The sequence below is a fragment of the Mesoplodon bidens genome, assembly GCF_964165515.1.
Source record: "Mesoplodon bidens genome assembly, chromosome: 14".
NCBI lineage: Eukaryota > Metazoa > Chordata > Mammalia > Artiodactyla > Ziphiidae > Mesoplodon > Mesoplodon bidens.
The window spans coordinates 51,623,865-51,637,072 of record NC_138170.1 but is presented as its reverse complement, the minus strand read 5'-3'; the positions used below and the strand labels follow the sequence as shown (position 1 = coordinate 51,637,072).

The window sequence follows — 13,208 nt, the reverse complement described above, 5'->3', positions numbered from 1 at the left end:
TCGAACGGGGACCCCTGCATTGGGAGTGCGGAGTATTACCCACTGGACCACCAGGGAAGTCCCACTTTTCCTTTTCTTATAATGGTATTAATCCCATCATGGGGGCCCCACCCTCATGCCTGCATCTAAACCTAATTACCCCCCAAAGGCACCCCCTCCAAATGCTGTCACATTGGGGTTCAGGGCTTTAACATATGAATGGGGAGGGGAGGGCAGGGGTGGCACAAACATTCAGTCCATAACAATCTTTATTATTATTTTTGTTGTCCCTTTGCAGGGTGTTCTTAGGTTTGGGACAGTCTTCCAAGGGGAGGGAAGGAAGAAATGAGGAAGCTCTTTTGTCTCCAGTAGGGTCTTCAAGCCCATGGTGGTGGTTCTTGAGCCTTCTGGAAACTGTCTGCTTTCATAGTGTTTTATTTCCCTCTCCTTTTAACCTTTGGGGAAAGGCTCTTTATCATCCTAGTCTAGGTAAGAGGGAGAAGGAAGAAGAGTCAGGTTTATTAGGCAGCTGGGGGTGGAGGGAAGTCACACCACTGACTCCAGGCCACGCCCCTTGGTGTTATCCCCATTGACAGAGGACAGTGCCCGCAGAGGCTCTGGGCCAGGAACACCAGCAGTCCAAGGTCATGCTACTCAGAAGTTTCAGGGAGATTTGAACTCTGAGCCTTCTGACCCTGCCCCCTTGCAACATGTAGCTGGTGTGGAGAGGGGTGGAGCGGCCAGACCTGGAGCAGGATTGGGGTTGGGATGGATGCTGAGTGCAGCTGTCATGGCAAAGTGCACAGTCTGAGCCTTCCCATCACGTGGTGCGTGCTCGCTGGAGCTGAGCAGTGAGGCTCCTCAGACCCCTGAGTCCCTCTACCAGTGGAGGCTGCCCCCATGCCCCCTTCTACCTCCATATCCCCGAGGCTGGAGTAGCTCTCCTGCAGGAGGTTATTTCAAGGGACGCTAATCCAGACTGTGTTTTTTCTCCTGTGCTCTTATCCTTCCCCAGCCCCCAAAGACAATGAAGAGCGCGTGTTCCGGGAGCGCATGCGGCCCAGGAAGCGGCAGGGGGCTGTCAGGCGCAGGGTCCACCAGGTCAACGGCCACAAGTTCATGGCTACCTACCTTCGGCAGCCCACCTACTGTTCCCACTGCAGGGATTTTATCTGGTAAGGCCCTCTTTCCTGGAAACCTCTAGTTATGCTTTCTTGGCGATGAGAGGTGGGGGGAATGGGTCAGGAGATTAGAAACTTTATGTAAAAAATGCTGATGTGCTTTATTTCTTTTTCTGACTACAGAAGACTTTTCTGGAAGGCTGAGTGGTGCTTGGGGGGATAGATGGAAAGAAGAAACTATGGTTCTTGGTGCTTCTATACTTAGAATCATATCATACATCATATTTAAGGAGTTAAGATTTTATAACCAATAATGGTATTGTGGTTTGTTTTTTTAAAAAAATCCTTATCTTTTAGAGAAACAAGCTGAATTATTTACAAATGAAATGATAGGATGTCTCAGATTTGTTTAGGAAAAAAATAAGCTGGAAGGAGGGGCCAGGGGCCAGGGGTAGAGATGAAACAAGGCTGGCCGTGTATTGATCGTTGTTGGAGCTGGGTGATGGGTACATGAGGGTCCACTATATTCATCTCTCTCTTTTAATATACATTTGAATTTTCCATTAAGAAGCTTAAAATATTTGATTGCCAATATTTATAATACAGAGCAGTTCTTAGTAACTGTCATAACACTGGTGCTGATAGGATGCTAAGATTTCAGAGGAGGGAGAGAGGAGCGTTGGCTGGAGTGCTCAGGGAAGGCTTCTGGAGGAGGTGGCATTTCTCCTTTCATGATGATTAGGATTTTGATAGGCAGAGATAGGTAAGTAGTAGGCCTTTTGGGGAGGAGGAGAAACATAAGGAACACTGGCCTTGGAGATAAGCAGGGAACTTTTGATGAATACCTACCATGTGCCAGGGTCTCTCTTTGGCTCTGGAAATCTCTAATTAACTCTTCCTGGCATCCTATGAGCTATGTATTATGAACCCCATTCCACTAATAACAGTACTGAGGCTCAGAAATGAGACCACTCTATGGCCCTCCAGCTGGGAAGTGTCAGAGGCCTGATTCCACCCCTGGTGAGCACGACTAATAGCTCATGCTCAGTCTTCCTGGCAGCCTCTCTGAAACTGATGTGGAGTTTGCCAACACACTGGGATCCTGCAGGGGAAAGTGAACAAGGCCACACTGCAATATGAACCCAGAAGAGGGGCATTCGAATTGCACTGAGGACCCCTTGGATTCCCGTGGTATCCAGGAAAGCCTCATCTCATCCTCATGGTGTTCTAGAACTAATCATAGAGGCTGGCGTGGACATCTGAGGTGACACAGCTTAGAGCAAAGTCAACCTGACCGAAGCAGAAATAATGCCCCACTCCACCAGCAGACATGTCTCATTCCTGGGGCTGACAACCATCTGACCTCCATTTCTGTATTTTGGTCAAGAATAGGGGGAACAGGTTCTGAAAGCTTAGTCTTAGAGACTCAGGTCTTCTCTAACCCATGGCCAGCACCACTGAACTCTGGGTTTCCTTAGCTGCAGCCCTAGTGACTCCTGGCTCCTTTCATGGCTGGGCTGGGCTTTCACTGCAGGGAGCTGACCATTTGGTGATGGTGCCCTGAGGACAGGGCTCAGGCCAGGTGGGTTGGATTGTTCTGTGTCCAGGCTGACCCTAAGCCTGCCCTAGGGTACCCTGCTCTGGCCATGGAAGGACTCGCTGATGTTGACCTTCAGGTGGTAGATTGAGCTCCCAGTCCTGGCCACAGACTGCCCCATAACCCTTGGCTGCTTCTGGAACGCTCAGGGACTATGCCTGCCAGCGACAGCCCTCCTCCACGATTATCCATGACGAAGGACACACTCGACGCCTCGAGGCCTGTGGAAAGCAAGCAGAGTCTTCGTGGCTTTCCAGAGCACAGCTGGGCCCCTGGAATGGTTGTTTGTATAGGAAACTGAGCCCTGACACTGACCAAACCTTGCACCCATTCCAAGAGCTAGGGCTGCCCTCAGTGGCCTTCAGAGAGAGTCATTTTAAGGCACCCTGCAACTGGGAGTGAGATCACTGCCCCACTGCTGGGTGGACTCCAGTGTGCTTGGTGCACTGTGGGCAGCGACGGGAATGATGGGAATGGGCTGGCTTTGTGTGGCTTTTGACCTACTGAAATTCATCTTCTTAAAGGGCCGTATTCTTCTTTTCAGGGGTGTCATAGGAAAGCAGGGATACCAATGTCAAGGTAAGAGGGTATTTATTGTATGAAGTAAATCCTTGGGGCCCACAGGTCGATCCAGATCACCCCTGCTCGTGGGAGGCGGGTGCTGGGTTGGGTGACATCCAGAGCTCTGTACGCTGTGCATGCTTACGCTCCCTCCCCACAAAGCAAGTCCCTGATTTTCCTTTGTCCCTGCCTGGCCGTCTCTCCCCCATAATTGTGTGGGAGCAGATGTGCGGGACCACCATCTGCAGGTGTCCCAGGGGTCTCAGCCTTGTTTTGTAGCCTTTCTGGTGCACCTTCTTCTTACGGAAGTGAGAAGCCCATTAGAGGCCGCCTGTGCCCTGAGCTGGGTTCTGTGTGTTCTGTCCGCTCCCTCACTCTCCCACTCCCTGAAGAAGCCCCCTCGCCTGCTTGTTTTATTCAGTATCACTAATGGTCCTTGCTGGTTCTCTTTTCTGTCTCTTCAGTGCCGTCATTAGCTCTTAAACATTTCACAGTCACTGGAAAGTATGGGAGGGTTTGTTTTTTTCCCCAGTTAACTGACTACAGATGCAAGGTTAAGTTGTCCAGAACTGGATGGTGGGTATGTGATGAGGTCATGTTGAGGTTTCTCTGTGGTTGGAGCTGGGAGACCATCCCGTCTCCTCGCCCAGCCACTGGTTGACTTGGGTCTCACCCCTGGGGGACTGGGGTAACTTCTGTGGGACATGACTGTGTCTTGGGTGACATGTACGCAGTCACACACGTGACACTTCTTAGGTTACTTGCAGCCACCTGCTGCCCAAACTGGCCCATGACGCTAAAGACGGAGCTGTAGGCCACTTCTTGGGGAAGTATTACATTAAATGAAATTTTTTGTTTGGCACAGAAGGGCACAACCAGATCAAGAGGCTTGAGCACTTCTGTGCCACAAAACATCCATTTGCCTGCTGCCGGCCGGCCTGCCTGTCACCCCAGCCAGCCCTGGTGGGAGCCTGAATGGAGCACATTCAGAGCGGCAGCTCCCTGGGTAGACAGTGCTTCACGGCTGGGCCATTGTTCCCTGAACTTGGCATAGAGAAGCAAGAAAATTGATTGATACTCCTGGAACTAGAGGAAACTGCTGATGCCCTTTGGATATAAATGGTCCATTCTTCTCCAGAGCATTTAGGAAACCCTAATGGCTCTGATGGCAGAGTGCTTTGAAATGACTGCATAAAGGGCTTCAGGTAGGGCGTTACATTAAGACTTGGCTACAGAGACAGAAGGGCGCGCCCCCCCCCCACCCCGGCTCCTCTGCAGAGACCTAATCAAATCTCAGGTTGGAACCTTTCTGCCCCTACTTGTCGCTCAGCCCTCTCGTGTTTTGCTCTTTGCAGTTTGCACTTGCGTGGTCCACAAGCGATGCCATGAGCTCATAATTACGAAGTGCGCTGGATTAAAGAAACAGGAAACTCCCGACGAGGTAAATATTTATAACATTGAAATTCTGGGCTTTCTTCACCGCCATCCCCACCTTCCACTGCCTCCTCTGTGGTCCCCAAGAGAAACCTTATCTCTTTGAGGGCCTGCTGCTGTCTTTATTGTGTTGATCAAAAATGAAGGGAGTTGTCCACAGTCTTCCGATATGAGGTACAGCCTACGGAATGAGTGTGGCTCCGAGTCGGGTTTAGGTGTGTGAATAGGATGCCAAGAGCTGTGTGATCCCCAAATGAAAGACCACAAGGAAAATGTGAGTTATTTTATGTCATTATCTCATCGGAACAGTGAAGGGGCTCACTGGCATGTCAAGGGACCCACACTTCATAAATAGTAAGAGACACAACACGCAAGCAGGAACCTTATCTTTATGAGGTGATGGGGGAATGGAGTGGGATTAGCAAATCTAAGAAACACTTAGGAGCCTGAAAGAACTGCAATAATAACAATAATAGCTGACATTCATTGAGTACTTGCCGTGCCCTGATTTAAGCACTTTATCTTATGTTTTTTAAAGCCATAACAACCTTAATGAGATCCATGTTGTTATTACCTTCACTTTCCAACAGAGAGAATAGGAGCATAGAGAGGTCAAATTAACTTGCCCCAAACCTTACAGCCCCGTATGTGAAAAAGCCACGTTCAAATTCAGCTAGTCAGTTCCGGAGTCTGAGCCCTTGACCACTGTGTTCTCTTAATCTTAGAAACTAGTGTTAGATTGACTGTTAGAGAAGCTGTTAGGGGTAAGGAAGAGAGAAGATTCGACTTGAAGCCAGGTTTCTCCTAACTGAGTGATTAGGAGAAGAGTGTTTCCACTAACAGATGTAAAAGCCTTTGCGGGGGGGGCTTCCCTGGTGGCGCAGTGGTTGAGAGTCCGCCTGCCGATGCAGGGGACACGGGTTCGTGCCCCGGTCCGGGAGGATCCCACATGCCGCGGAGCGGCTGGGCCCGTGAGCCATGGCCGCTGAGCCTGCGCGTCCGGAGCCTGTGCTCCACAACGGGAGAGGCCACAACAGTGAGAGGCCGGCGTACCGCAAAAAAAAAAAAAAAAAAAAAACCTTTTGGGGAAGATGACAGGTGTGAATCTAAGTGGAGAAGTTATCTGTGTTCATGACAATTGATTTCAAAGACATGATTTTAATTCTCAGTGAAATAAATAAATACTGTATCATCATAGGCCATTAGATTTGGGAGTCAGAGAGGCCTTGGGTGGATTTATAATCAACTGGGTTTATAATCAAATGGGTTTATAGTTTGGCTTCTAAAAGGAGTCACTTATAGAGATCTTCTGCCTGCTTCTTAAAAAGAATTCAACCAAGTGACATCTCAACATCCAAAGCATTTTCCATCTTTTATCTCCTTTTGATTTCACGCCATCTCTGGAAATCAGGAAGGGACGAGGCTTAGATTGAGTGTCCCATGTCCCTGGAGGGCAGACAGTACAAGGCACCAAAATTATTTACAGAGGTTCTACTGACAGGGTAGAAATGGCAAGTCACTGTCACCCGGGTCTCTTGGCTCCTGGTCTAGGATCATAACCCAAAGTATGTTGTTACCCTCATTAGTTTAAGTAAATGAAAGAAAAAGATGATTAGCTTGCTGTCTGTCTGTCTGCCTTCTTATGGACATTTTATTGAGCATTTATTGAGCACTTCCTGTATGCCAGATAATTGTTCCATGTCCCAATGAAATAAAGAGGAATACATGATTCCTGCTTTCAAGGGTCTCATAAGTCTCAGTAAGTTAAAAAAAAAAATCTCGTAAATCTTATCAACTGCGAACCTCTACAGGTTTATTTATATTCACAAATAGGCACACCTATGCTACAAATCTATGGAGGGGTGGGCACTATTGTTTTCAGTAAATCTGGGATGCTGGTACTGGGGTAAGTGCACAGTAGACGGCCGAGGCACCTCAAGCTGGGCTCAGTACAGTGATGGTGCAGCGGCAGGATCAGCCAGCCATTCCTTGTTGCCGGGTGATAAGGAGGTTGTTCTGAAGCTGAGTGACCCTGAGGGGTTGTGTGCACATACCTCGGTGTTTGTGTTCACATTCATGTCTGTGCCCAGCTCTCACCCCCCGCCCCCATGAGGGTTTTTCACTCACCGGCCAGCCGTGAGCCAAGGACAGCTCCTCTGCTGTGTGCTGTCCCTAATGCCTGGAGTAGCAAGAGTGATGCTCTCTCAAGCCCAGGGGCTCTCAGGTGATGGTGCCTCGCTGTCCTGAGAGGGGCAGATTTTGTTTGTGTGGCTGCTCCACTAGAGATGTATCAGTAGGTGGAGAATGTCTCTTAGAGGGCAGAGGGAGACCCCTGCTGACCTCTTGCTTCAGTTAATGTATCCCCCCTCTTCCACCCCCAGTGTGTCATTGACCCCACAATCTTGTCATATTAGGTGGGTCGGGGGTGCCATCCTTCTTTGCCGGATAAGGAATCCAAAGCCCCGAGAAGTCAGGAGACTTGCCTGAGACCTCACAGGGGGCTGGTGGCAGACCCAGGCCTGCAGATCAGATGCCCGGACTCGTCTCCCCCATCCTCTGCCCTTCCGTCTTGCCACCTTCTCTTTACTCCTTTTAAATCATAAGTGGCAGCATAGTGGTTAAAAAGCCTGGGCCCTGAATTCAGACCCACAGCCTCAAATCCTGGCTCTGCCACGTACCCGCCTGCAGGCACATCTCTTAATCTCCCTGTTCCTTAATTTCCTCATTTGTCAACTCGTGCCTACCCCCATAGGGTGGTGGTGAGGTTTAAATGAGCTGGTGGTGCCTGGCCTGTGGTCAGCACCGAAGCCTTAGCACCCTTAGTGGTCACCATTCCGTGTTAGCCATCTCCATCGTGATGGTTGTTTGTCCTAACTGGTGACCTACAGTTTCCACGGCTGTGCTGGGTTCTTGGGTGTTCACAGAATCCCACATCCACCATCAGGCTGCAGAAAGACTCTGCCTAGCTAGGCTTTGGTGCTCAAGCAGCATTAAAAGCACATAATGACAATTCTTTCAGGTCAAAATGTGAGGTACAGGTTGAGTGCTGTGTGCCATGGGAGCTGGAGGTCTGGAGTCCCGGAGGGGACTGATGCGGGAGGAGAGTCCAGCAGAGCAGCAGAGAGAGTGGGATAAGGGTCCCAGCAGGGAGGTTCTCTGCACCTCTTTCCCAGGGCAGCTTTCAGAGCGAGGAGCTTAGCGGTGACCCTGTGTTTTGCTGTCCCTGCAGGTGGGCTCCCAGCGGTTCAGTGTCAACATGCCCCACAAGTTCGGGATCCACAACTACAAGGTTCCCACCTTCTGCGACCACTGTGGCTCCTTGCTCTGGGGCCTCTTGCGGCAGGGTTTGCAGTGCAAAGGTAAGGCGCTGGTCCTGGCCTCCTCCCCCACACCTGCACTCCGATGTCCCTCCTTTAAAGAGTCTTTTCATAGCCTTGAGAGTGTGTTCCAGGCCTGGCCAGAGGACTGAGCCCAAGCCCTCGCTAAGCCCTTATTAATTACTCTGAGCATTTGCTAAGCAGTCTCTGTGCAGAGGCCATTCTAGGGACTCTGTAGAGGGAACCAGAAGAAGGAAGGCGTGGCTCCATCTTTTAAGATAGTGGACAAGCTGGGGAGACAAGATGAGTCTATGAAAGTGCAGAAGAAATTGAAGGAAACAATACATTAGAGCAGAAGGGGAGAAGGGTTTTCAGGGTTAGGCCCTGCAGTAAGTCCCAGAGGTCTTTCTGTCCCCATCTGTGGTGCAGAGCTTGAACCCTGCGAAAGCACTGTCACGTCTTACTGATCCTCTGTCGGCCTGTGATGATAGACGTTACATTATGCCCATGGCCCCCATGAGGGCACGGGCTCAGAGACTAAGTAATTTGATCACGTCATGTAGCTTGTGAGCAGAAATAGGGTTTGAACCTTGACTTCTGAGTCTTGAGTTTCTTCCTCTGTTTCCTGCTGTCCTGCCTGTGAATTGATTTCTGCTCAAATGAGTGTGCTGAGTGACACAGGTAATGGCATGTAATATGGGGAGGTGGGGACATACCCTGGGGGCCTGGATAGAGTGTCCAGTTTCACAAGCTGGTCCCAACCTGCCCACAGAGTCGGACAACCATGAACTGTTGGGCAGGAACGTCTCATGGACATTATTTAAAAACAGTGTTTTATTATTTAAAATTTTAAATTTAATTTAAAAGTGAAAAACATTAAATTTTATGAAATTATTTTATGTTATAAAAACAGTATTTTATTATTAGTGAATGTATTATTGATAAATACCTATTGTGGAAACATTGGAGAAAGAGGTAAAGTACAAGAAGGAAAGCTGAAGCCATGAACCAATTGGTCATTGAAGGGATCCCAGTGAGAAATTATGAGGACTGGAAATAAGGTACTGGCTATAGTGGGAATAAAGAAGGAAACTAACTTAAGAGGCATCGAGGAGTGATTTATTGGCTGTAGTGACGAGATCCAACTGGGAGGATGGCGACACTACTCGCTGAGACAGGGAACACATGAGGGAGGGCAGGGCTGGAGGCAGTGATTGTGGAGTTGAGTTGGGGGCATGTTAACTTTTAGGTGCCTGTGGGAAGTTTACATGGAGCTGTCGGACTATTGGACCTTCTCATCGAAACTCAGAGGAGAAGTCTAGACTGAGCATTTAGATTTGGGATTTGTCAATGTCTAAGTAGCAGTTAAACCTATAAAGTAGATGTCATCCCCAGGATAAGTACCTTGAGTGTGAAGAAAGAAGAAAACAACTTGGGAATCCGGGGCGGGTACCAGCATCCTAAGATGAGCATGCAAAGGAACTGGGAGGGAAAGACCTCAGAGGTAGGAGGAAAAGTAGCAAGGAATGGCATCATGGAAGCCAAAAGGGTAGAGAGTATTTTTTAAAAAATTTAAAGAAGGAAATGATGGATAGTGCCAAATGGTTCCAAGAAGTTATTTAAAGTAAGAAGTAGAACATGGGAAAATAGAACTACCATATGATCCAGCAATTCCACTTCTGGGTATTTTCCTGAAGAAAATAGAAACACTAATTTGAAAAGTTACATGTACCCCTGTGTTCATTGCAGCATTATTTACAATAGCCAAGGTATGGAAGCAACCTAAGTGTCCATTAATAGATGAATGGATAAAGAAGAGGTGGTGTGTAAACACACACACACACACACACACACACACAATGGAATAGTACTCAGCCATAAAAATTAATTAAATCTTGCCATTTGTGACAACATGGATAGACCTAGAGGGTATTATGCTAAGTTAAATAAGTCAGACAGAGAAAAACAAATGCTGTATGATTTCACTTATATGTGGAATCTATAAAACATCAAATGAACAAACACAAAACAGAAACAGACATAGATACAGAGAACAAACAGGTGGTTGATGGGGGGGAGTGGGGAGTGAAATAGGTAAGGGAGATTGAAGTAAAAACTTCCAGTTACAAAGTAAGTGAGTCAGTCACAAGGATGAAATGTACAGCATGGGGCATAGACTCAATAATACTGTAGTATCCTTGTATGATGACAGATGGTAACTAGACTTATTGTGGTGCTCATTTTGTAATGTATAGAAATATTGAATCACTATGTTGTGCACCTGGAACTAACATAGTGTTGTAGGTCAATTATGCTTCAATAAAAAAAAAAAAAAAAAGTTGAGCATGGGGTTGGATTTAACAACAGGGAGGTCACCAGTGCCCTCAGCAGGAGCTGTCTTGGTGGGGCAGTGGGGATGGATGCCCAAGTGCAGAGGCTGAAGTGAGAATGGAGGGTGAAGTATTTTCAGGTTATTTTATATAATCAGGAAAAAGACAGTGGAAATGGTGAGCCAGGAGAGACAGGGGACCACTGACAGAACAGGGACAGAGAGATGGATACCCCTTCTCCCAGTGGAAGGAAAGCCTCAAGGCCAGGCCAGGGTACAGATACGTGTCCTATGTTGGGGAAGGGAGTCCAGGAGGAGGTGATTAGGCAGAGTGATCATTTAAGTTCTGAATCTTTTGAGGGCATTGCAAATAAAAATAAGGATTTCTGAAACAGGAGATCCTGTTCAAAGTTGGGGTGAGAAGTGGGGGTGGTGTGGAAGGCGTGAGCAGGGTTGGAAACAGCTGTCGCGGGAAATGAGGACGACCTGCCCCAGGACAGGAGGAAGTGCTGGCTGCTGACACATCTAGTGTCCTGTGTGAGCTTCCCAGACATTCACATTTCCCTTTCTAGAATTCTAGCACATGACCTGAAAGAAACAGGGCCTACCCGAAATCCTTTTTGCCATTACGTGACATTAAAACAAAGGAAGAGAAAGAAAAATAATGCAGCAGGAATCTCAGATGTTTTCAGAGGAGTGATGCATTTTTGGAAAGTTGAGTGGGGTTGCTGGGAAGCAGAGTGCCTGCTTTGGATGGGACTCTGATGAAGCCATGTCTGGTTTTTAGTAAATCTGTTAATTATTGATCTACCTAGGGAATCTAAATGAAGATTTGTCATATCATAAATACTGATATCTTTAGAAAGCAGCCCAGATAGCCAGACGCAGCAACTAGGGCTGTGGGTCCCTGGATGACCCCGGGAGAAGGCTAGGCCCAGGGACAGTGTATTCAGCTCTGTTTTGGCAGGAAACACTCTCAAGCCTGCTCAAGTAAAGGATGGGATGAGCGAGGCTGCCTAGAGTAAGGATTCCTGTTCACTGGAGCCCAGGGGAACGTGAGGGGGTCGGGCCACACAGAGACAAGAAGGTAAAGGCTGTTCAGAATTTAGGACCCCCAGCAAATTTCACAGATCTTCCCTGTCCTTTTCCTCTGCTACCATGACTTGGCCATTTCCTCCTTGCTCCTTTCCTACTCTTGCTCTTCCTGTCTCTCTCTCTCAATTAATAGACTTTATTTTTTTAGAGTAGCTTTGGATTCACAGCAGAACTGAACTGAAGGTACAGAGATTTCCCATATGCCCCCTGACCCCACATACACTGAGCCTCCGCCACCATCAACATCTCCACCAGAGTGATACATTTCTTACAGTCGCTGAACTTACATTGACGCATCATAATCACCCAATGTCCATAACTTACATTAATTTCACTCTTGGTGTTGGATACTCTATGGGTTTTGACAAATGTATGATGACACGTATCATACAGAGTGGTTTCACTGCCCGCCACCCCACCCCCCGCCCCGCCAATCCCCTGTGTTTGCTTCTCGCTTTTGATCCTTTTTCAACCTCAAGTCTTTCTGCCCCTGCAGGCCCCTTACCCTGTGGAGAGGTTGATGACCAGAAGAGACCAGGAGGGGCCAGGGCAGGGGCCCCTCATGTCTGGGTCTAAGCCTGGTTCCGCTCCTACGATTGCTAAGAAAAGGAAATCAAGACTTAGTTACCTGCCCGGGGTCCCAGAGCAAGTCCCCATGGAGCTGGAGTTAAACCCAGGCAGCGGGCTCCTGACCTGGCTCTGACCCGTGCTCCATGCCGTCTCCTGCTCGGGGAGACTCCGTCAGATCCTCACCTCTGCTGGATCAGGCTGGCTTGGTCTCCTGGGCTGGAGCCCCTATCCCTTGGTCATGGTGGGACACCAGCCACTTGGCCGTCAGCTCAGCTTTGTTGCCCATCCCGCTCCTGGCGATAATCCGTTTAGGTATTTTTAGTGAAACCAGTTTCTCTCGAGCCTGGGTCTATAGGGAAGGAGCTAGGAGACTGTCCTGGTCACTCTCCCTTCAGCCTAAAATTGCCTGAGCCACATGGGTTCAAGTGTGGTGCATACACTCTTGCAGGGATCGTCCCTCTGTCAGCCAGGGAGAGGGAACATAATTACCCCCGTTTTACTGGTGGAGAATGGAGAACAATGTGCACAAGGGGATACAACAAGGGGCCTGTGGGACTCACCTCTGTCCTCCGGGCTGCCACCTCCCTCCCATGTCCCAGAGGGGACAGATGCTTGGAGGATGCTCACGGGCTGTTTTTGGTAACTGAGTCCTTAATCAGGGCAGAAAAACACCAGCACTAAGTGATAAGGCAAAATATTTCATTCCTGTCCTTTGTTTTTTTTTTTGTTTTGTTTTGTTTTGTTTTTGTTTTTAGCTGTGCCACGTGGCTTGCGGGATCATAGTTCCCTGACCAGGGATTGAACCTGCGCCCTCGGCAGTGAAAGCACAGAGTCCTAACTACTGGACTGCCAGGGAATTCCCTCCTGTCTTTTGTCTTATGATTTGAGTGCTGGCACAGTTGCTGTGTCTCTCTCCAGGCTCGTTGAGGGTCTGTCTGAGCCTTCAGCCACTATTAGTCCAGAAATTAGCTTCAAACGTTTAAATATTAGCATCACTGAGGCATTTGAACCCTTTTTGTTCTTCACTTTATTTGAACTGTGCTGCTTCCCCAACCTGACCACCTGCACAGTGAACCCCCTAGGGTCCTTTTGTACTTGTGTTTTGTTTTTCCATTGACTCATGGAGTTATTTCCCTGTGGAGGTAAAGACTCCCAATACCTTAGGATTTGTGTTTCCTTCTCTAAAGAAGATGTGGGATTCTCAC

The 13,208-nt window shown here is 48.4% G+C and overlaps 1 protein-coding gene across 3 annotated transcripts in view; it reads left to right on the top strand.

Moving 5' to 3' along the window:
• PRKCE (protein kinase C epsilon) overlaps positions 1-13,208 on the top strand; it is a 550,583-nt gene that overhangs the window by 329,156 nt on the left and 208,219 nt on the right. For all 3 annotated transcript variants that reach the window (XM_081254637.1, XM_081254636.1, XM_081254635.1), the window contains 4 exons: positions 995-1,154; positions 3,242-3,276; positions 4,614-4,699; positions 7,922-8,051. In XM_081254637.1, coding sequence (XP_081110763.1) covers positions 995-1,154; positions 3,242-3,276; positions 4,614-4,699; positions 7,922-8,051 — 411 coding nt within the window. The remainder of the gene's footprint in view (positions 1-994; positions 1,155-3,241; positions 3,277-4,613; positions 4,700-7,921; positions 8,052-13,208) is intronic.